We start from the raw sequence: 22,615 nt of genomic DNA, 5'->3' as shown, positions 1-22,615 counted from the left end.
GCACGCACACACACCCACACACAAACCAAAGGTGGTAGAATTTCATGTCGGAAGGGAACACTCTTTACTTAACAAAGCCGTGGCTTCCTGCATGTGTCAGCCATCGGAGGGCCAAATGGATTATGAGACACTGATACACACTAATGCACACACAAATCCATGATAAGTGTAAAGCATAGTCAAGGGTCAAAGTGATAATTGGTACTCATTGGAAATCATCAGAAAAGTCTGAAAAGTAAAAGTTGCAGCTTCTTCACAGGGTGTGTTAGTGCAAAAGGGTGCATTAGAGAGGTGTGTGTGTGTGTGTGTGTGTGTGTGTGTGTGTGTGTGTGTGTGTGTGGGGGGGGGTGTAAAACTCACCTCTGCTCCAGCGACCATAGGGTTCCCCAAGTCACACACCACCAGTCGGGAGTCGTTGATCATCTTGTACTCGCAGTTTAACTTTGACAGAGACTGGAGGAGAGGAAGAAGATTCAAAAGATTAAAGATTAACAAGGCGCACAGGAAAACGGGAAGAATAAGACGCAAGAAAGGGACAGAAAGAGATAGAGGGATGAGAGAGAGAGAGAAAAGAGAGGGAGACAAGAGAGAGAGAGGAAAAGAAACAGGGAGGGTGGGGGAGGGCGGGAGACGAAGAGTGATGAATGGTCTGACAGTAACAACCTCATCAATCAAACAGCGCCATTACACACTCATTAACACACACACACTCTCACACAAACACACACACTCTCACACACACACACAGCAGTTGACCCTATCCATTTCCGTGGTCACTAATGCAGCTTGTAAATCATAATGGGGGCTTTTGGGCTGTGGCCAGTACAACACGGCCTGCTGATAGCTGAGCCTTAATCACTCCAAACAAACACACTACAAAGACACAATGCCGACAACAGGATGTGATGTCGCCCTGTAACTGCCGCCTCAAATAGCTCACATCCTCGTCCCGTATGGTCGCCTGGCACACGCTTCAATCGCCACGAGACAACAGCCTCAATCTGACATCCGTGTCTATTTTCAGCCTTTAAGATTAAACCAGGGTAATTGATTTCAGACACTTTGGCAGACCCGTGTGTGTGTCTGTGTCTGTGTGTGTGTGTAAGTACCTCTATCCTGCGCTCCACTCCAATATAGTCGGCCTCTGGTGGTATGAGTGTGTGGAGTTCTGTCTCGTACGCTCCCTCTCCTCGGTTCGCCGCACTGACGGTCAGCATGACCAGATTGTCATCTCCAATCACCAGCTCTGGCCGATCACTGTGTGTGTGTTTGTGTGTTTTATTTGAAAGAGGGAAAAGACGTTATGTCAGTCACAGAGGGATCTAACAGAATAGGAACTCATGTTTGTGTATTTTCAGAAAAAGATGTAGTTTCATATGGGACATGTAGGCCTGCGCTGCTGCATGGAGTGCAACATCCCTGACCCCATCAATTAAGCTGTGTGTGTGTGTGTGTGTCAGATGGTGACAGGATGTTTATGTAATGTTGCCATAGAGATAGTGTACAGCTGGAAACACTATAGACACACACAGCACATGGTATACTGAGCTTCAGCTATATGTGAGCAGCCTGAGTGTAAACACTGGGCATCGTGTGAGTGAGAAATAACAGACTCTTTTGGTGTGTGTTTGTGTGTGTGTGTGAGAACGTGGACAAATGTGTGTGTTTCTGTGTGAGGTTGCTTTTAAAGTGTTTACAGGTTAAGGTCAGAGGGTGTGTGAGTGTTGGCCTTACATGGTGGCAGAGAGCTGGAGGTCAGGGATGCAGACGTTGTCTTCACCACAGTCCAGGAGAATGTAGGCCTGAGAGGAAAGATCATCATCATCATCGTCATCATCCACAGTATTATCAGAGCAGAGACATGCACGCCACGATCACCGCTGCACACATATACACACATGCTCCTGGAGGAAGGTGCTGCTGTAGCGGTTGAGGACGGGCGGGAGGTCCTGGCTGTGACTGGGAGGAGACAAGCTGTAGTTCAGAGCCAGTGAGATGGGAGTCAACTTGTCCCTAAACTCATCTTCCTCCTGGAAGAGCAACATAACAGACACGTCCATTACATGAAATGTCTTTTGTTGAGACAGTTGAAACTTTTTTTTTTCATGTGTAAAGTTCTCTCACTCTCAGGTAAATGGTATATCTCAGGCATGCCCGTGGACGGTTGTGCCTCAGGGTGAGGATCCCTGTGCGCTGAGGCTGCTGGTTGTCCAGGAAGAGGACTCGCTTGACTCCGCCCCTGTTTCCTTTCAACCAATCCAAGTGCAGCTCTGCTTTCAGGTCTGGAGAGATGGATGACAGAAGAGGGGAAGAGAAACTGTGAGGAGGCCTGTGTGTGTGTGTGTGTATGTATGTGTGTGTGTGTGTGTGTGTGTGTATGTGTGTGTGTGTGTGTGTGTGTGTGTGTGTGTTAGGTGTGTAGTAAGCCACCTTTATTGTAGGCGTAATGGCGTCTCTTACCTACAGAGTTGGGGATCCCCACACCGCTCACCGCTGCACACACATCCACCTTCAGACTGGAAGAATAATACAATAAGTTGGGGAGACAGAGAAAGCCGGACAACAATAAGTAAGTGGATCCTGTGCCCACAAGCAAGGCATTTATCCCTTCCTGTGCACTGGGGGTCAGTGAGAAAGAGCGCAGAGGCCCTTTGAGCCTCTCCATTAGACACAGAGACATGGGAGAGTGCAAACAGTTCTGCATTTCCTCTACTTACAGTATGTGTGTGTATATTTGTGTGTGTGTGTGTGTGTGTGTGTGTGTATGTGTGTATGTGTCTCTGAGTTATCACCCTTTTCATCAGGCAAGGAAAGTGAAGCCCACACACTGTTAATAACCCGGAATCTGTGGAAGCTTACAGACATCACACTGCTGATACTACTCCACCAAAGCCACCAGACGAATAACTTCTGCGTGCGACTGTTTGTTTGTTTGTTTGGTTTTCGGTCTACGTAGTGCTGTGACAAACCCATAACGCAGATGTCACGGAAGGTGGTGTGTGTGTTGTTGCTAATTAGACTCTCTATTGGGTGACGCAATGATGAAAAGTTGGGTTTCCTGCATTCTAAATGTTCGTGCCACTCCTTAGGAATTACTCCCCTTAGTTTATTTTGACCCCCTCCAGGTGGTTTCATACGTGTTTAATATGTGTTGTGTGTGTTTTGGTGCATTTGGGTGTGTCTATAATAAGCACCGTTGTCAAGTTTAAGTGTATGCAGTGAGGAAATGACCCCCATTTTACTGACATCAGCTCTGGTTACTCATTACTGTACGTAATTTCCCCCTTAAAATACATGCATGCTCCACCACCATATACACTGCTCGGCCTTTCTGCAAACACACACACACACACACACACACACACACACACACACACACACGCACATAAATCCCTTCCCTTTACTATGCATTAGTGGCCATGAAATCAAGACTGGTCATTAAGTAGCCTTCTCTCCTTTTTCATCCCTTCATCATCCATCTCTTACACACACACCGCAGTCCGCAGTCTCATAGACGAGAGACTCAGGCATCCCTGAGCTGTTGTTTGACTCACCGTGTGGGTGTGTGTCTGTGTGTTCCATGTTCTGCGGTATCCTATCTGATTCCATTCCTCTGACCAAAACTTACGGCGGTTTATTTGAATAAGCTTCATTTTTGTTTGGACAGAATTCCACAATTTAGTGCCTTCTGTCAATCCGCCCCCAAACCCGTTTCCTCTTTCAGGCGCAGCCAACACTCACACACACGAATACACCCTGCACACACACACACACACACACACACACACGCACACACACACGCACACACACACACACACACACACACACACACACACACACACACACACAAGGGCAACCCGCCGACTACACTTCCCATCCAAATGGTTCGACAACGCTTCCAGCTCCTATATTGCTGCTAGACCAACGGCAGACTGCGGTGAAGCAGCAGGAGCCTGCAGACTCATTCTACTTGACTAAACTCACCCCCGGGCCGTTCAAAGCAGGCCTACTCCCCACATAATAACATCCAAATAGATTTATGCGGTTTCAAATTAATTGTAGAAGCCCCTGAAATCTGAACTTTTTGAATGCATGAATAATATATATGCAGCTGAGTGTTTCTGTATTTTGGCCTGAAACGCAGACCTTGGCTGGTGGAAGACGTCTGGGACACACAGGTCAAATGTCTGTCATATCTGGGCATGAGATGTGTGCTCACCAGGTAACCATGATATCTGTGTCTGGCAGGTGACACTGTCGGTCGTCAGGGTTCAGGATTCTGGGATTCAGGTTCATCGCAGCCTCTACAGACACGACAGCTTGAGCCCTGCACACACACACACACACACACACAAACCAATAATATCATTTAATAAGAGAAGCGTCTCACATTTTCAGAAAAGTGAAGAAGTTCAGCATTGCAGAACACACACTGCTTTTTTACCTGTACACGGCAACCTCGCCTGCACCAAACGCCCCGACTATCAGATCTATCAGACAGAGAGAGCAAGAGAGAGAGGGGGAGAGAGAGAGAGAGGGGGAGAGAGAGAGAGAGAGAGAGAGCTTCAAAGAATGGCACAGATGGGACTGATTTCAAGGTCTCCAGCGATCTTCATCAAATGCAGACCTCTCACGTTTAACATACACACACACACACACACACACACACACACACACACACACACACACACACACACACACACACACACACACACATACTGTATGACGCAGTTCAGTCTTACTTCACAAGTGCGCGTTTGTGTGAATTTGTGTGTTCACAGAGCATGCGCGGGTATGTTTGTATAAGCGTGTGTTCATACGTGTACGCATGTTTGCGGGGGTGCATTCCAGTGCCATTACAGAGTTCACATCACTCCAATCACATTTTACTAAACAACATTTCCCAACAGGCCGAGCAGCCGGCGTCTACAGAAAGCCCCCCGACTCTAAGCAGCAACAGATCCGGGCATGTGATTTTATTTGTTTTCATGGCTTTTGTGATGAACACACTCTTAATTGGCTCTCAGAGTTTAAAATAGAGGCGCTTTTAATGGCTGTGGTTAAGGGACACATACCAATGAAAGCCACGCACACACACACACGTACACACACACACACGTACACACACCAGTGCTGATTAAAACAATCTGAACCTACAGAGAGAGGCTTAATGGATACAAGTCTCCGCTGCCAGATGCGGGCAAATGAACCGGCTCGATTGTGATCATAAGAACGAGACAATAACCTTTTGCTGCTGTGTTATCAGTGGAAACGGCTGTGGTCACCTGCTGCAGGACGATAGTGGACCGAGCCGGTGCATGCAGACTCTTATTACGACTGCCCTTGTCATTTTGAGACTGTGCGAGTGGGCCTTTCCACTGCGGCGTATTTGAGGAGAAGTGGACTAATTGAATCAGAGAGAGGCACATCTGTTTCTGCCTTTGGCTGCAGTCACTGAGTCCTCCTGAAACCGCAACATTAAACATTTCGGCCCTGTCACTCTTCCCCAGGGGGTGCTGTGTGTGTGTGTACAGGCATGGTTGTGTATGCGCGTGTGTATTACTCCTAGCAGCCTGTGATGAGAATGGACCTCAAGATGTGGGTTTTATGGGGCAGCTGGAGACGTATGGAAAGAAGGGAGAAGGGCAGAGGGATGATAGAAAGAAAAGGACGGCAGAGGCTCATGCACTTGGCCTTTAAACCACAATCTGTGAAAGCCATCAGATCCAAGGTGTGCTTTCAGCAGAAGGAGGGACTCGGGGGAATGAGAGCGAGAAAAAGAGAGAAGAGAGAGAAAATGAAGAGAGGAAGAGTGTGTGTGTGTGTGTGTGTGTTTGAGAGAGAGAGGGAGAGAGACTAATTCGTCAAACAAAACCACACGCCCCTTCCAAATTCCTCTGTCTGTCCCCCTGTTGAGTAACCTGGAAAACTAACTCTGTGCTTCTTAGGTGTGTGTGTATGTGAGTGTGTGTGTGTGTGTGTGTGTGTGTGTGTGTGTGTGTGTGTGTGTGTGTGTGTGTGTGTGTGTGTTTGTATCCGCCATATTGCAGTTGTCTGGACTCCTTATCCCGATGCTTAGTTTGCTCTCAAAACCACTCTACGACACAAAGCTGATTTGAAGAAAAGGGCACCGCTGGGGTTAAGTGTGTGAGAGAGTGTGTATGTGTGTGCGTTCGCGCATGGCTGCACCTTGGGCTAAATCAAATAACGTCCCACTTTCCTCCCCATGTCAATGCCATTTCCTTGCGTACAGGAAAGCGTGCCTGCCACTGCTGATTTGAGGTTTGTGTGAGCGTGTGTAAGGGTGTGTGTGTACACAAAGAAAAACCAAATCACACCCATGTACAAATGGACTGACACACCAGCACACACACACACTCACAGACACTTACTCCCTTTACACATCAGCCTACACTCCATTCATAGACGCTGAGTCTGGCTGCAGGTACTTTGGGTCTAGACCTGGTAACTGAGCTGCTGTAGCTGATGGTGTCCGTCCCGGGCTGTGAAAACATGGCCTCCATCCAAAGTTTAGACAGACTGTCAAGCTGTCACTGGCTGCCTGCTCTGACTGCCTGTTTGGCTGGAGGGGATCGGCCCCACTGATGAAAGGCCAAAAGGTCAATGGCACTCAGTGGGAAAGGAGGTGGTTTCAGCAAAGAATGGAGGATTTCATCGTTTATGTGTGAATGTGTGTGTTTCCAAAGCTATTAAACAGCTCAGAAACTGCATATTAGTAAAGACAAAGAACCTGCGGGATTAAATTAAAGACAAGCAGCCGCATGGAGATTGGCGTTGCATTTTTCGCAAACCTACCAACCAAGTAACCAAACAAATGACCCCTCACACCACACAGCTAAACCCCTGACACGGCCATGTCACTACGTCTGTAACTCTCTCTAAGTAAACTGCTGTGATTGACAGGTAAAACATCGACCGTCTTCGACCTTTGACCCTTTGACTGAACCTAATCTCCACCCCGAGGCCATCTGACACCTTCTGACACACGGTTGACCCTTATGCTACGTTGCTTATGCTTCGCTTTTCGGTATCCGAGCACTTAAATCTCTCTTCCTGTGCTACTGAAACCAAATTAAACCGGTGTAGCTCATGATGTCATTTTAGCTTGTAACCAACAGAAGAGGAGGATGAATCAGCCTGAAAGTGAATAAAACCTACGAATACTGACAGTACATGTAGTTTATGATCATATTCCTACATAAATCACAAAGAGGCTACATTGCTACCATAGCCGTCTCACCACGTAGCATAAGCTAGCCTATACACTTCTTACCGCGTTTTACTTGCAGCCCTCATTGTCTTGCCCACATTTTTTTACACAAGACCTCTTCAGCATAGCATAACTGCTAACCCAAACCACTACTGTGCCCTTTTGTTTACAACATCTCAGGCATAGACACCCACGACAACACAACCCGGTCACTTTAGCTGCACTGGGGTCACGGGAATGTTGAGCCTTTGATGTAACTCGGCAGCTAGCTAACAACCTGCTAGAAAGGTCTACGTAGGGTTTTAAACTTAGTAATGTTGAGGATAATGATCATGATGCTATGAAGAAACTCACACAGTCAACAGATTTTTCCATAGGAATGAAAGACCTCTGACCTTAACTCCCTCAGCCTCAGCCCAAACCTACATAGCCTAACTTGCGTGTGAAATCTAAGTAGGCTGTGTTGTTCTCTGCTCATGATCTACAGCCTTGTTGGTGTCAGTTTAGCTTCTGCTTCTGTGTTCATCTTTAGTCTGGTGCATCTTTCATCAGCTTCCTGCTGTCAGCTATCTAATAACAGCACAAACACATGACATAACGTTGGGAGGAAAGGCTAAGCGCATTAATCTTAATCATCTGCTGGTTTCTTCTGGCTCTGTCTGTTCCTGTAATGGCGTTCAGCATTAAGGGGAGCATATGGCCTCGCAGACGCCTGAGCCGTCCTCTCATAATGCTGATCAAACATCTCCGGGTCCTTTGAACAGTGTGACTTTACAGCCCTGCTAACGACACACCATGTGTGTTCGTCTCACTTCCGTCAGCCGACTCGCTAATGACAGACGACAAGAGCGCTGCACTTTTGTGTGTGTGTGTGCGTGTGTTTATACGGTGTGTGTGTGTCTGTGTATGTTGGCTGAGGGTTCTGCCACCCATGAACTTCTACTCCAGCTTCCACCTCCAGAGGTTCCGCACAGGGCCTCAACCCGCCTAGATTTCAACTCAGCCTGTAACCCCCCTGTGTGTGTGTGTGTTTGTGTATTTACACTACACTTTTTAATTCAGGATCTCTGATTTGCACGAGGTCTAGCTTTGAGCCGGAGCCTGGCACACACTCAACACACACTCTCAGAAACGCCAGCGGAACTGATCGCAGGCCATACATGTGCGCCGGTGTTTACGCACGTGTGTGTGTGTGTGTGTGCTTGTCCAGATATCCTGTTTGTGAAATGAACAAAAGTGTTATTACAGCAGAAAGAAAAAGAAAGGAGCAGGAGGGTGAAAATAAAGAGAAAAATGAAAAACTAAACAAATTCTCCTTCTCAACTTAATCTCGTGAAGCACAAAGCCAGAGCTGTGCTTAGCGCAGAATGGCTGCAAATTAGAGAGAAAATAGGGCAGTAAAAAAGTCGTTTTACAGACCTGCTTTGTTTCAAATTACTTTTTTACAACTCACATTAGTCTCATTTTGTAGTTAGATAAACAACCTCACACGTTGAGAACCCCTCTCATAAAAACTCCTAAACTCAGGAGTGGATCAGGTTTGATCAGCTGGTATCAGGGGACGCCAGTATGGAGCTGCTACATGTAATGTGATTGACTAGTGTGCACTTTGGTCCACTTTCGGGATTCTGGGCCGATGTTTGAAACTCTGGCTGAGAGACGGAACATGCGGTTGACGTATGATACTTTTTCTTTCACTTTCTTTCCCTCAACGTCTCTTATGTATTTCTCTCCTCATTGAGAGCCATAAATTCCTGCGGGGATGAATATGGCAGGACTTCATTGGCACTCAATCCCCCGTACCCCCTTTTTCTGACTGATGACTTTACCAGAGAAGAGGAGGAGAGCAATACTGGAAACGGAACATGGAGATGGTAAAATGAAATGTGGAGGTCGAGAGTGAAGAGGAGGGAGGCCCTGAGGGGAGCTGGAGGAAAACGTAGAGGAGGGAAGGAATGCAAGACAAAGAGAGAATTTTGATTGTAATAGGATGGAGGGAGCTGAGTCTGATTCTGGTGTGTGTGCGTGAGGGTTTACCGGGGTACTGGTTGTTGTCCAGGTCCTGGCCCCCCCGGAGAGTGAATCCGTATCCAGGTACGCTGCTCCTGGGGCTCCAGGCTGCTCGGAGCTCCTGGCTCAGCGTCAGGCCTTGCGTGGTTACGTCTCTGTTACCATTGTAGATCAATACTCTGCCTCCGCGCTCCTCCCCGCCAAATGGACAGCCCACCGCCACGTCTGAGGGATGACACACACACACACGCGCGCATGGTTTAGACATCAGCGGTGTTAAGGCCCCTCCGAGACAGGAGGGGAAGAGAGGGAGAGAGGGAGAGGAAAAGAGCCTGACCTTCCCCTACCTGCACTGGGGAGCATGTCAGCATGGCCATTTCCCGCTTTCCTTTAATTTCCATTTACTTTGCTCATCTTTTAATCTGCTTTGTGCTCTAACTCGTCCCCAAACAGGACACTCGCTGTTTAAGTAATTGCTCTAAATCTCAGTCGTGCGGCTCTGTGCTCTGCATGTGCAACAGGAAGCTCAATCGCCTCCCCCCAAAACAGGAAGTAACAAAGGGTCAGAGGGCATGGTTTGAAGGTTGGCATGGCAACAAGTAGTTTTTTGTCTGAAGAGCTCCATCAGACATGCAGGCATGTACCAGTAGAGCAACAGGGCCCATAGAGACACAGAGACACAGGGACATGCACCAGAGCAAAGCAGAGCAGCATAATGGAACCACCTGTCTCCAAACGAAACCTCACGCATACACGACACAATAGGACATCTCAATGTCCAGGAGCAGCACTGTTTTCCTGCACTGTAAGTGTCCAAACACCTCGAGACATCCTGTTTGTTCCAGGGACCCCCCCCACCCGTCTCTCTCTCTCTCTCAGCCTAAACAACTAGCTCCACATGAAGTAGATTGTGGGGTAGAGAGGATAAATGCAACCATGTGTGTATGTGAGTGTATATATGAGAGAGTGTGTGTGTGTGTGTGTGTGTGTGTGTGTGTGTGTGTGTGTGTGTGTGTGTGTGTGTGTGTGTGTGTGTGTGTGTATGTGTGTGAGTGAGTGTGTGGGGATGTGTACATGACTGAATAGCGATGAACAAAAAATAATGTGAAAGTCAAGGGCATTGCTCAACACAACGAAGGCATCCAAAGCAAATTGTGTGGAACACCCACTGTGCCTACTGAGACCAACACTATCAGAGAGTGTTATTCACAGAAAGACACCCAGCGAGCCATAGTGACAGAGAGCCAGCGCCGGCTGATGGGATAAGAAGAGACCGAAAACCACATGCCAAACGAAATCATGAAAACGGCGAAGTCTGACAGCCGACACTCAGCCGAGCCTGCAGGATGAGATCAGTGCTAAGAGACCAGGGAGACGCTGGATGTCTTCGCGGCGGGAGAGAGAGAGACGGGCCAGTGAGGTTCTGACAGACAGGTATGCTTCCACAGCGGTTTGACGTGAGCGAAAAGAAGCCGCTGAAAAGGCCGGTCAGGAAGTTTCCACGGTGACTCAATGATGCAAAGGCGAATAATGAAATCATGCAGACACGGACATATTTTCATTAGCTTTGCTCTCAACACGTTGCTGCGGCCTGCTCCTCTCCCTGGGCCACAGGGACTCAGTCACCCGCTGACAGGCCCACTGATGTGATTCATGCTTCAGGCCAGAGAGCTTTAGTATTGATCTACTGCTTATTGATCATGTGATTAAAGGCTTTAATTGGGTGGGAGGGGAAATAGCTCCAACTTACACATTAACAAACACTGCTCATGAATAAATGAGACATAAATCCGAGGGATTGATGTCATCTGAGGAACAGATGTGCGTCCGTTCATGCAAAAAGTCTACAGTATGTAGCTCCTGTGACCATTTGGGGCCCAGGCTGTCTCGTGCATGTGTGTTTGAGTGTGCGTGTGTGTGCGTGTGTCCAATCAGTGTGAGGATAAAACAAACAGACAAAAGAGGAATGAACTGCTGTCTGCAGGACATAAACTCCCCAGATGATTTTATCTCAAGAAACATCTGGAGAGTTAAAAATAGCTCCATGCACAGAAACACACACACACATTTGCAATCTTGACCCTTATCATCATAGGAGGAAATAAGTTCACCCAGACAACCTTTCAACATCTCACTTCCTGATAGGCTGAGCAGCTTTAGGTTTTCTCTGACTGCAGCATCTGATCGGATTTCCTCCTTCAAAGACAAAACAGCGGAAAATGCACGGAAACACAGACAAAGATCAGTCTCTCACCAGCTTCACCTGTAAACACCACGTATGAGCGCACATGGGATCCGGCCAAAGGAAACCGTGTTCGTTCTCAGAGTCGCAAATTACGTATTTGAGGTAAAATAACGCTGTTGAATTAATTCCTTCAACTTGAAATCTCTACTGTTCTTCCATATGGATCTCATCTGAGTCCAATTTCCTCTCACTTTCTTTGCCTCTCACTTTCCCAGCCTACCGTTGTAACCGTCCTGATTGACGTCTCCCATCGGTGCGAGGGCGGTGCCGAAGCGTCCGAACGTGTGTGAGCCGGTGAGCGGGACAGGTTTAGAGAAGGTAAGCGGGCCCAGCTGGAGGTACAGGTACACCCTCCCCACCTCCCTGGGTTTGCTCTCCATCTCTCTCTCCATGTAGAGGGGCGCTCCCACTAACACGTCATCCATCCTGGGGACACAAAGGAACATTTCCGGCGTTCACAGAGAGAGGGGAAGACACACAGGGTCATACTGGATGTGAAGACAGGCGAGGAGGTTTCCACTTACCCGTCTCCATTCAGATCAGTCACAGCCACCGAGTAGCCAAAGTAGGAGGCCATCTGAGGGACGGACCAGAAGTTAAAGTACTATCTGCAGATCTTCAACATGACCGTTACAGGGTTGCTGCCATGCTCTTACCTGCTCCCCTGTGAAGTTCTGGATGAAGGACATGTTGGTGGTGTTGATCATTGCCACCTGAAACGAGCAGATATGCCGTCACACACCCACAGAGCAAGCGTGGAGCCGTGTCCTCACAGCACACCCCGAGCAAAACATTGCCAAACAGTCTGACATACAGACACACCAAATATGCAGAAATTAAATCCGAAACCGCACACAACTAGCTTTTATTCAACTGAAACTCCTTCCTCTTCTCTGCGCTCCCCCACCGTCACTTCGCCTTTGCCATTTTCCCCCTCATCTTCCTCTCCTTCCCCCCATCCTAACCCCGGTCGTGGGGAGAAGTGAGGGGGCGCTGAGAATTCCTTCATAAGACCTAAAATAACAACCACATGGAGACAGCCAGGGGGGCTACGCGTACACACACGGGCACGCACACACACATGCAGAAGGACACGCGTTTACCCACTTACAGATGTCCCAAAGACATACTAAACACAGATAGATTTACTAGCACAGACAGACAAGGATGTGTAAACACAAATACTAAGTACCGAGCTCTAACTTAACATCTCCGAGCTCCCTGATTGGTCAGATCAGGTCACAGGGAAGATCTGATCAGGGCTGACAGCTCCTCCAGAGCCGGGCCTCTAACCTGCTCTACCTGCAGCGCTCATAACACAGGTCCTACTGTGAGCTACCGGCCCCCAGCACCACGGCACAACACACTCACAAATACACACACACACATAAATGCGCTGTCTGCACGAACAGGAGGAACATTTCAAAAAAGACGTGAAACAGTGTGGTGTCCTGGCGTCCGCTGCAGGTTTGGACTAGGGGTCGTTCGTTTGTGGAGGAGGGTTAGTGGGGGTCAGGTGGGGTCACCGCCCTCCACATGCAGCGGAAACAGTGTGTCATTAGGAGGATTGACACAGGCAGCCCTGGGGACACATTCCCACAAGAGGAACAGCAGACACAACGCACAGCAACATTACGTCTCCGTCACACCGATGTGGATGTCAGAGTGGGAAAGTTTCTGCCACTTTTCTTCCAAGACATTTGAAATGGAAATGTTTCAATCGCACGACAACTTACCCAACTAGTTCAGTTTTCATGTTCGGCCTCACGTCTTCAACAATACCGTCTTTCATTGTCTTTCCTAACATATTCTCTTCCTTTTCCTACTCATCCCTGTCCTTTCCTTCCTTGGCTAATCTGAAGACAATCTGAACTTTTCACTCAAGTGCAAAATTAGTTTTGCTTTTATTCAATACCAATTTAGTCTTTCCTGCTAATGTTGCACTGAAACAAATCCTGCGTACCTCTGTAAGCTCTTTGTGTACACGTGCCCATATTTGGTGTATGTTTGTGTTTGTGCTCTATGTAATTTCCATACTTACATATCCAAAGTTCTGTGCCCCTCTGGGGACTCCGGCTATCAGCTCTAGGGAACATAAAAACAAAAGAGTCAAATTAGGGGTTGAGACAGACAGACAGAGATGGATTGAGTGAGATGGAGGAGAGAGAAAGAGAGAGAGAGGGAGAGAGAGAGAGAGAGAGGGAGAGAGAGGGGGTCGTCTCAGAGGCCTGAACCCTAAAAACGAAGCCCACCCCGGCAGAACAGACGAGCGATACTGAGGGCACACTGAGTGATTGGGTGCTAAGGCTGTGCGTATGTGTCTGTGCATACTGATTGATGAGTGTGACATGTGGGGATGATCCCCACCCAGAGAGAGCAGAGGCCTCCCCTCCAGCCCTACCCTACAGGCCTGACCGCGGGGCTATAAACCAGCACTTCCCAGCTCCATCTTCTGCCCAAACTCTAAGTTACGACCCGTTTCTCCAACTCGGAGACGGTTTTAGGGAACAAGACCACAACAAGCTGCGTACCACAACACAGCACATCAACAGGCATGTGTAAGCTCTTAAGACACACTTTAAGACTCAATGACATGTGATGCGCCAGAGGGGCAAGGGGTTTTCACAGGGTAGGGAGGTGGGGGCGAAAGGTTGTGTGTGTGTGTGTGTGTGTGTGAGAGAGTGTGTGGTGTCATTCTGGAAACCACTAAATGGTAATTAGCACAGAGGCTCTGATAGGAGGGGAAATTATGAATGGAAGCTCTTTGGAGTAACGGCGCTGTGGTGAAGTCTCATGCTGGTGACAGAGAGACTGTGAGGGGCGAGTGAAAGAGAGAGAGAGGGGGGGAGAGAGAGAGAGAGAGAGAGAGAGAGAGAGAGAGAGAGAGAGAGAGAGAGAGAGAGAGAGACAGAGAGAGAGAGAGAGAAACTAATATGACATCTTATTGAAATGTCCTTTTTGACCCCAGTACACATATACGATTTGTGTGTTATTAAGTCTAGCAGGGCTCTTCACTGCAGTCTGCCTCTAATCATCCTAATCAGTCAGAATGCAGAGAGGAAATCCCTTTATCAGTGGTTCCTGAAGTCCTGTCCCCCCCCTCGGGGTCGTGACCCAGACATGCAGAGACGGTTCTCATTACTGGTTCTGAAGGCAGATCCAGACACTGTCACCCAGCTGTCCGCACCTCCCCCCCACCCCTCCTCTATCACTCACGCTATCACGGCCCTCACAGTGGTTCTGCTGGTCAGTCTTCAGAGGTCAGTGAAAGAGAGTGAGCTGCTGCCTGTGTGTGTGGTGTGTTTGGGTCTTTTCTCACCTTGTTCCGAGTCTCCAGTAAACTCTCCCACCGCCACAGAGTAACCTAGAGAGAAAGCATTTACTCATGACTTCATGTGGGAGGAACTTGTTCATGAGCTCTGTGGAGATCCTGTGTGCTGTGCATGTGTATGTGGTGTTTCCTATGTAAGCTCAGTGTGTGTTTGTGTTGTGTATAAATGCGTTACCAAGGTAGCTGTCGTCGTGTGTGTCTTCAGCGGCACGAGTGTGTTTCTCTCCTGGAACGCGTCTCAACACCGCCTTCAAAGAGTAGCCATTTAGTATCTCAGCTATGCCTGTTGTCATCACCTGACCTGCACGCGCGCACACACACACACACACACACACACACAGACACACACAGATAGAAGGAGAAACACAAACACAGAGGGTGAGCCAGGCACAGCAGTATCAGCTCTGACCCCACAGAGTGAACGCTGCTCTGCCCTCTGCGACAGAAACCTGCTGCTCTCCTCCCCCGCCGGCCGCTCATGATGGATGCACAGAGCTGATGGTAGAGCGACGCCGTCCCAGAGGAAACTTAAAACACGTCATTAGCAGGAATAGCTGGAAAAACACTACACAATGTTCCCTGAAAATAGCCGGAGTAAAAACTTCTCTCCGCTCCACCGTGACTAATCTGAATTATTATAGGTTTGTGTGTGTGTGCGTGTGTGTGTATACAAGTGCGTGTCTGCTGTTGAACAAGAGGTCAAACAAACAAATGATTTTTATCTACAGCCGCCCTCAACCCCCCATAAATCCTCCTTAATGTGTGTGTACGTGTGTGCATCCTGACAGGTAGAAATATCTGCCCTCTTAACCCTCCATCCAACTCCCCTTACTCTCTCTCTCTCTCTCTCTCTCTCTCTCCCCATGGATTTATCTTTCCACTTAATCAACTCATTATTAAACATCTATCTGATTAATGAGACGTGGTGTTGGAGGATTTTTTTGCACTAAAGATGCATCCGTCACTGCTGCTAATCTAAAGCATCGCTCACTCAGAGATAACAAGGGTTGTATACGAAGCAAGCTCCTACGATGACTCAGAGCAAAGGCTGAAGATAATCGCTGTATATTAGAGACCATAAAACGCGGCCTGAGTGCTTTTATAAACATTGTGAGGAAGTGTTTTAACAGGAGGCAGCCAGCCTTGCCACGCTGAGGGCACGGCCAAATAGGACAGACTGCAGTCCATTAGTCTGGCTGTGATGCCTGTGTGGTGCCATCATGTATGTAAGAGCATTTATTATTTAGCCACATGTGACCAGTGTGAGGCCAAATAATGATCCAGAGCAGAAAAGTTCTGTCTGAGGAGATTTTATTCTTTTGTATCCGATTTTCTCATCATTTTCTGCTGCTTTCATCCACCCAGAACTGTCAAAACAAAATTTCTCCCTTTATCTCTCTGCTTAAAGTGCAGAGAGAGAGAGAGAGAGAAAGAGAGAGAGAGAGAGGGAGAGAGAACTGATCCGCAACAGTCCTCTTTTCCTGACAAGCAGCTGTGCGTCTATGTTACCTCTAAATTAGGATAAGTGAATCAGGGATCAGAGAGGACAAACACACACACACACACACACACACACACACACACACACACACACACACACATACAAACACACACACACAGCTGGAGTTGGGGGCGTATGGCCACATTTCAACCGCTGAACTCTGACACGGTCCGGCCGTGTACACGCCTATGAAGACCCTCCATCCCTCTGCCTAGACACCGCCGCTCTTCTGCCGCTCTTATCCAGCAGGAGATACATCTTTCCTTCCTCTCTCCCTCTTTGTCTTTGTCTCTCTCCGTCCTCATTTTTCCCTCTTCCCCACATGTTTCTATCATCTCCTTAACATTCTGCTATCACTCCCGCTGTCCTCCCTGCTCTGTTTCACTATCAGTCTCCAATTCTCCCTCTCTCTTTCTCTCTCTCTCTCTCTGTTCCCCCCCGTCCCCCCTTCCCCTGAGCTCGCCCCGGAGCCTTTCTTTCTCTCCTCCAAAACTTTCAGCCCCTGTGAGCTTTATTATGTGGCACAGGGGCAGTTCCTCCACACTTCATTACCCTCTGATCAGCTCATTACAGTGCCCAAACACCCATTTCCTCTTACACTGTTACAGAGAGAGGGGGAGAGAGAGGGAGAGAGAGAGAGAGAGAGAGAGAGAGAGAGAGAGAGAGAGAGAGAGAGAGAGAGAGAGACGGAGAGAGAGAGAGAGAGAGAGAGAGGGGGGGGAAGGCTGCATAGAAAGTCACACAAATTTCTCTCCATCTCCTCCCACGTTGGACGCGTGTGAGGGCTGCGCTCGCTGTTAAACTCATCTACTTTTCATCCATGAAGTCATAGTGAAAGAGTGAAGAGAGGAGCGTTTACACACTATAATCTGTGTTACCTTGCCAGTAGAAGCTTCCAGGGCCTCCTACAACCAGCATTCCTTCCTGGAATGAATACAATTAGTGAGGGTTAGTCATGTGACATACATTTGCAGGGATTGCGTGTGTGTGTGTGTGTGTTTTTGTGTGTGACCAGCGAGGGTCATAACATGTGAGGGGCTGTATAATGTATGTATACTCCGTGTGTGCGTGTGTGTGTGTGCACATGTGACTCTCTCTGTCATCCTGTTGAGAATGACAGCTTCCTGTACAGGAGGGTAGAGTTGGCCTGTGAGCCAGAGGTCAAAGTTCACATTGACTATAAATTGAAAGAATGTGCGATCGCGTGTGTGTGTGTGTTTGGTCTATTGTGTTCAGAGGGGGAGTGGAGTGACAAATGTGCTCTCATCATCCCTGGACAATAAATCTCTATAAATAAAGAAATGCTGCTGCTTGTGTTGTGTGACTGTAGGAGCGGAGGCCAGTGTGTCCACATGTGACCACTTTGTTTAGGTCACACTGAGGATGTTTTAAAGAAAACTTGTCTAAATGATGAACTTTTGTTTCACAGCTCCTGACTGTGTGTGTGTGTGTATGTGTGTGTGTGAAGGAGCACAGTGATGTCACATCGTCACCTCCTTTTCTATAAGCTCTCTGATTTGATTTCTCTTAATTCTGCGGAGCTAGTTGTCATGGTGATAATGAATGATATATTTTTTTTACCTTGGTAAAATCAACACTGAAGCCAGCCTGGCAGAACCCCTGTCCCTCTGGGTCCGGCTCATCTGAAAACCACAAACGCGTCCAATGAAGCCTTTCACACTGCAGAGCGAGTGTGCATCACTCAGAATAGCACCTGAGCTACAGCACAACGAATGAAACCACTTTACAACGGCATAAAATGAAGGGAAACTTGCAGTGTCTTCTACATAAAAAGTTAAATCACTAAGGTGTGTGTTTGTTTTACTGCCTCCAAGTGTGTATGAACACACAAAATCCAAACCTCTATGCGCACTATTAATTGTTCTCGGTTTCAGAGGCACCCTGAGGTGAAACTTAATGGAGCATAACTACAAACATACACGCGTGTACAGAGTGTGAGTTATGGTTTGCGCCCTCAGAGGTGGTAGATTTACGTTCAGATGGAGACAAACGGTCCTGCAGGCAGAAATACTCAGATACTCAACCAAACACGGAGAACTGAGCTATTTCCCCCCGAGAACAATCAAGTTCACGATGTGATTATTCTGCAGTCCAGGCAGCGCTGACATAAACAACATAAAATGAGATCTTTAAACAACATTCAGCCAATTGGCCGAGTGAAAGTGTATATGTGTGTGTGTGTGTGTGTGTGTGTGTGTGTGTGTGTGTGTGTGTGTGTGTGTGTGTGCTCAAGGCTGTGAACGGAAGGGGATTTTCATGCAGAGCCGCTGATGGAGTGGAGGATAAGAGCTGTGCGTTTGATCTGCTGTTTACGATCTGCCACCTGATAGCCTCCATTACTCCTTATCAGCTGCTGGAGCCTCGTATCAGTGCAGGGTGAGAGGGGTCGTGGGCTGGGGGGTTGGGGGGGGAGACGACGGGATGGGAAGGACAGGAAAGCTGAATCTCATGCACCAATGGTAGAGAGGATGAAAAGGGAAGCGAATGAACTGATAGAGACAGGCTGACTTGATCTCTTGCCCCCTTTTGAGGTAAAGTAGATCCGCTGTGAGGGAGTGGTAGACGAGTAAGGACAGAGGACACTCAGTGGGAGACGGGGGTAGGTGGGGGGTGGGGGGGGGCAGATGGAGGCAGGGTGAGAGCAGAGTGGAGTGACTCACTGGTCCTGCAGGGCGAGTACTCGGCGTAGGCGCTGAAGTTCTGCACCGCCACATAGCAGGTCCCCACCGGGTCCTTCTCACCGCTCAGCTTCACTGTCCGCCAGTGGTACATAGGAGCACACGCCTGAGTGACAACAATCACATTTAAAACAAAACATATACAGCTGGAAATACCTGCAGGCTGTGAGGATGCTCAGATGTTCACTCACCACCACTTTGCCTTTGTGAGTCCGAACCGAAGCGCCGAACCACTGGTGGGACTTAAACTCCAGAGGCTCTCTGGTGCCGTTAACCTTTATCATTCTGTTATCTAAAGAGAGAGGGAGAGAGGAGGAGGGAGAGAGTCATAAAAAGGAAGAAAGGAAGGATAAAAGGGAGACTTCTTAATGGAATGGTGCCAGTAAATATTAATATTGACTGTGGTGCAGTCATGTGGATGGAAGCTTTTTGACCAAACAACAACGACGTCTTAAACAAGCCTGTTACAAACATCAAAACACCATTTGCCCCCCGGAAACAGACATTTGTCAGGCGGCTGGCGTGTCTTTCCTATAAAACACACAGCGCTTCAGAGACTCCTTCGTCCGTCTAGACACACACACAGACACACTCACACAAGCATGCGATGAGAATTTCCTTGCTGAGTCGCAAACGCTGTAATATACCATGTCAGATTGGGTGTGAAAGTGTGTTTTAGTTCTTTTGCAGTGGTATCAAAGGCCAGCTGGGTCGGTTTAAAAACCACACAGTCCCCTTCTTCATTAAACACTTTCCTTTCAAAAACAGGCACACACACACACACACATACATGCACACACACTCAGGGGAAAACAATGGATGCAACAAGGCAGGTGTACACATGAAAGTTATTAAGTCTTAACCTTCTCTGATGGAGTAAAAGAAACAATGTCACCATTAAACTATGAATCATTTCAGGTCTGCAGCATCACGGAGGGAGAAGATAAAGAAGCCGTCTCTGTTGTGTTTTATATGAGCAGGACGGGTTGGGATGGTGCGGGTGAAGGAGCAATATTCCACCCGCAGCAGCTCTGAGACCACCGACAGAGCGCTTTGGAGTTCTGGGAGAGCTCCCAAAAGGTGGATTTGTGGTGCAATATGGGTGGGAAATGTAGGATTACTGGGCAAATACTCACAGCTAATTTGGTTTTCTCTGACTAAATCAAAGTTTAATTAAGGTTTAATAAGGATGAATTGTTCATTTACTTTTATTTCACTCAGGCAGCTGTAGGATTAACAGGAATATCATTTTTCGGGTGCATCCTGTGTGTCTGCGCTCTAATAATGGACGCGGGGTCTCTGTGTCCGTCCCTCACCCGTCTCACCCGTCTCACCCCCCAAACACTGGCATGACCTCACACATCTGCCTAACGTCACTGAAACCACACATGGACACAACGTTAAGCACATGTGAAGCTGACATTTGGATAATAACCAGCAAAACACACACACACACACACACACACACACACACACACACAGACACATACAGAAGGTTCAGCCGTACTGCACATATCTCGTACTGGTGGCCGAGAATACACACGTGACAGAAACATCCGTGGCCAATTTCATCAATCACTGTGCACATACAGCACACACACACACACACACACACACATGTGACCTGTACTGTATGTGTATTGCCCCGAAAGCCAAATACTATAACTCAGACAAAGTAATGACCAAAATAAATGGACCTGTTATCATCCGCTCACTGCTGGTGTGAGGACATTTGGTCCTCGCAAAGATGAAAGACATGTCCCCATAAAGAGAGAGAGAGAGAGAGAGAGAGAGAGAGAGGAGGAAAGGGGAAGGAAAGGAGACAGGGATGAATTTTTCAGATCTAATAAAAAGCAGACCTCACCCAGCCAGTTCCTCTTTCTTCCGAGGGGGGAACTAAATTCCCATGTGCATACAGTTTACCCCCTCCCTGCTCTCTCACTCTCTTGCCCCCCCCCCCTCTTCTCTCTCTCTCTCTTGCTCTCCCTCACACTCAAATGCAAAAAGTGTGCCTCAGAGACGTGGGGCGCAAAAACTGATATTGCGTTGAAAAACTCATAATTAACATGATTTGGAGCTTCACACAGTCAAACCAGCGACTTCTGTTCAATAAAACTAATACTCATCTGTAACAACTACCCTCTACATGCGTCATGGACACACACATACGCACACACACACGCACATACACACACACATACAGATATGAAACCCAGGTTGTGTTGTAACAGCTGGGTCCATCTGAGACATAAGCATAAATAAAAACTGGATCATAACATTCCTCTCCATGATTTCTAACTCCAATCCTATAACAGAAGCATCCCGGGAATGAATCTGTGCCAAACCGGAGCCACATTACATCTATTACCAATTAAATTCGGCCCCCTGAGATGAAATCAACTGGAAACATTTGGCGTAACTCACTGGAATTGTCAAACGGTATCTGTCTGCAGCTGTCTGGTGGTCCAGGCCAGGGGCAGTAGTACACGGCTCCCGCCTCCATGATGCCCGGCTGGGTGGTGTTCGCCTTGGGAGCCCCCACCAACACACTGATCCTGGAGGGCAGAAAGGTGACAAGTTCCAGCCCGGGGAACCAAAACACAGGCTGGTCTGCTTCTTCCTTATACATCCCAGTTTCCTCTCTTTGTATAATGACTGTTTGGCTCTGTAACATGAGCTCATACCTGCATCCTTTCTATCCCTGCATGGTCTACAGAAGGCAGGGACAGAGCTGCATGCATGATGTAACTTTATTCAATTTAAATTCAATTTCACTCAATTTACTTCTATTCTATTCTATTCTATTCTCAACCTGGAGTCTTGAGGCAACTTATACACTGATGTTCTGCACTCACGTGTTGCTGTCGGGGGTCGCTTGGTAGAAGTCCACCGAATAACCGAAATAACTTCCATCGGGTCCCCGGTAAACCGTAGGCTGCTCCGCGTAAAGGTTAAAACTCCAAACCCCCGTCAGGAGCGGGCAGAGCACCGACAGGACCCCAAGAATAAACATCCCAGCGGAGGAAGCACAGTCCCGCACACGCTCCATCCCGACCGAGAGCCAGCTGCGCGCTATTCCCACAATGAGGAGAGGAAGAGAGAGACAGGGAGAGAGAGAGAGGAAGAGAGAGACAGGGGTGAAAGAGAGGGAGGCAGGGAGAGGGAGAGAGAGACACAGAGAGAGAGAGAGAGAGAGAGAGGAAGAGAGAGACAGGGGTGAAAGAGAGGGAGGCAGGGAGAGAGAGAGAGAGAGAGAGAGAGAGAGAGAGAGAGAGAGAGAGAGAGAGAGAGAGAGAGAGAGAGAGAGAGAGTGTCCCGTGCAGGTGAGATAGGTTATCCCGGGTTGTGTCACTCCCTGGACCGCTGCGCTCTCCTGCGCGCCCCCAAAACTGTCTCCAGTCCCCCTTTGACCACCACCAGGTCTGCTCCAAGTCTACACAGGCGCGCCCCCTCTGCACAAAACTTTATCCCCTACACACACACACACACACACACATATGTAAGAACACGCACACATCTGAGAAGGCATGCAGACCACATCAGAGCGCGCAGCGGGCTGGCGCGTCACAGGGGCCGCGCTCCTTTTATGGCAGGCAGA

The 22,615-nt window shown here is 48.2% G+C and overlaps 1 protein-coding gene across 1 annotated transcript in view; it reads right to left on the bottom strand.

The window, feature by feature from the left end:
* itga8 (integrin, alpha 8) overlaps positions 1-22,211 on the bottom strand; it is a 30,292-nt gene extending 8,081 nt beyond the window's left edge. Inside the window, exons 1-21 of the mRNA XM_076153742.1 lie at positions 21,873-22,211; positions 21,442-21,572; positions 19,209-19,309; positions 19,000-19,123; positions 17,900-17,961; positions 17,197-17,242; positions 14,993-15,118; positions 14,806-14,850; positions 13,528-13,571; positions 12,143-12,199; positions 12,011-12,063; positions 11,707-11,912; positions 9,269-9,466; positions 4,445-4,490; positions 4,220-4,327; positions 2,461-2,516; positions 2,125-2,282; positions 1,899-2,030; positions 1,735-1,802; positions 1,110-1,257; positions 361-453 (exon numbers count right to left, since the gene is read on the bottom strand). Of these exons, the coding sequence (XP_076009857.1) occupies positions 361-453; positions 1,110-1,257; positions 1,735-1,802; positions 1,899-2,030; positions 2,125-2,282; positions 2,461-2,516; positions 4,220-4,327; positions 4,445-4,490; positions 9,269-9,466; positions 11,707-11,912; positions 12,011-12,063; positions 12,143-12,199; positions 13,528-13,571; positions 14,806-14,850; positions 14,993-15,118; positions 17,197-17,242; positions 17,900-17,961; positions 19,000-19,123; positions 19,209-19,309; positions 21,442-21,572; positions 21,873-22,066 (2,196 nt within the window). The 5' untranslated portion in view covers positions 22,067-22,211. The remainder of the gene's footprint in view (positions 1-360; positions 454-1,109; positions 1,258-1,734; positions 1,803-1,898; positions 2,031-2,124; positions 2,283-2,460; positions 2,517-4,219; positions 4,328-4,444; positions 4,491-9,268; positions 9,467-11,706; positions 11,913-12,010; positions 12,064-12,142; positions 12,200-13,527; positions 13,572-14,805; positions 14,851-14,992; positions 15,119-17,196; positions 17,243-17,899; positions 17,962-18,999; positions 19,124-19,208; positions 19,310-21,441; positions 21,573-21,872) is intronic.
* Positions 22,212-22,615: the final 404 nt, after the last annotated feature.

This window comes from Genypterus blacodes, unplaced genomic scaffold (genome assembly GCF_046128005.1).
Source record: "Genypterus blacodes isolate CSIRO-AG114 ecotype Tasmania unplaced genomic scaffold, CSIRO-AGI_Gbla_v1 ptg000059l_1, whole genome shotgun sequence".
Taxonomy (NCBI): Eukaryota; Metazoa; Chordata; class Actinopteri; order Ophidiiformes; family Ophidiidae; genus Genypterus; species Genypterus blacodes.
The sequence above is the reverse complement of the archived record's forward strand: the minus strand, read 5'-3'. Positions and strand labels throughout refer to the sequence as shown.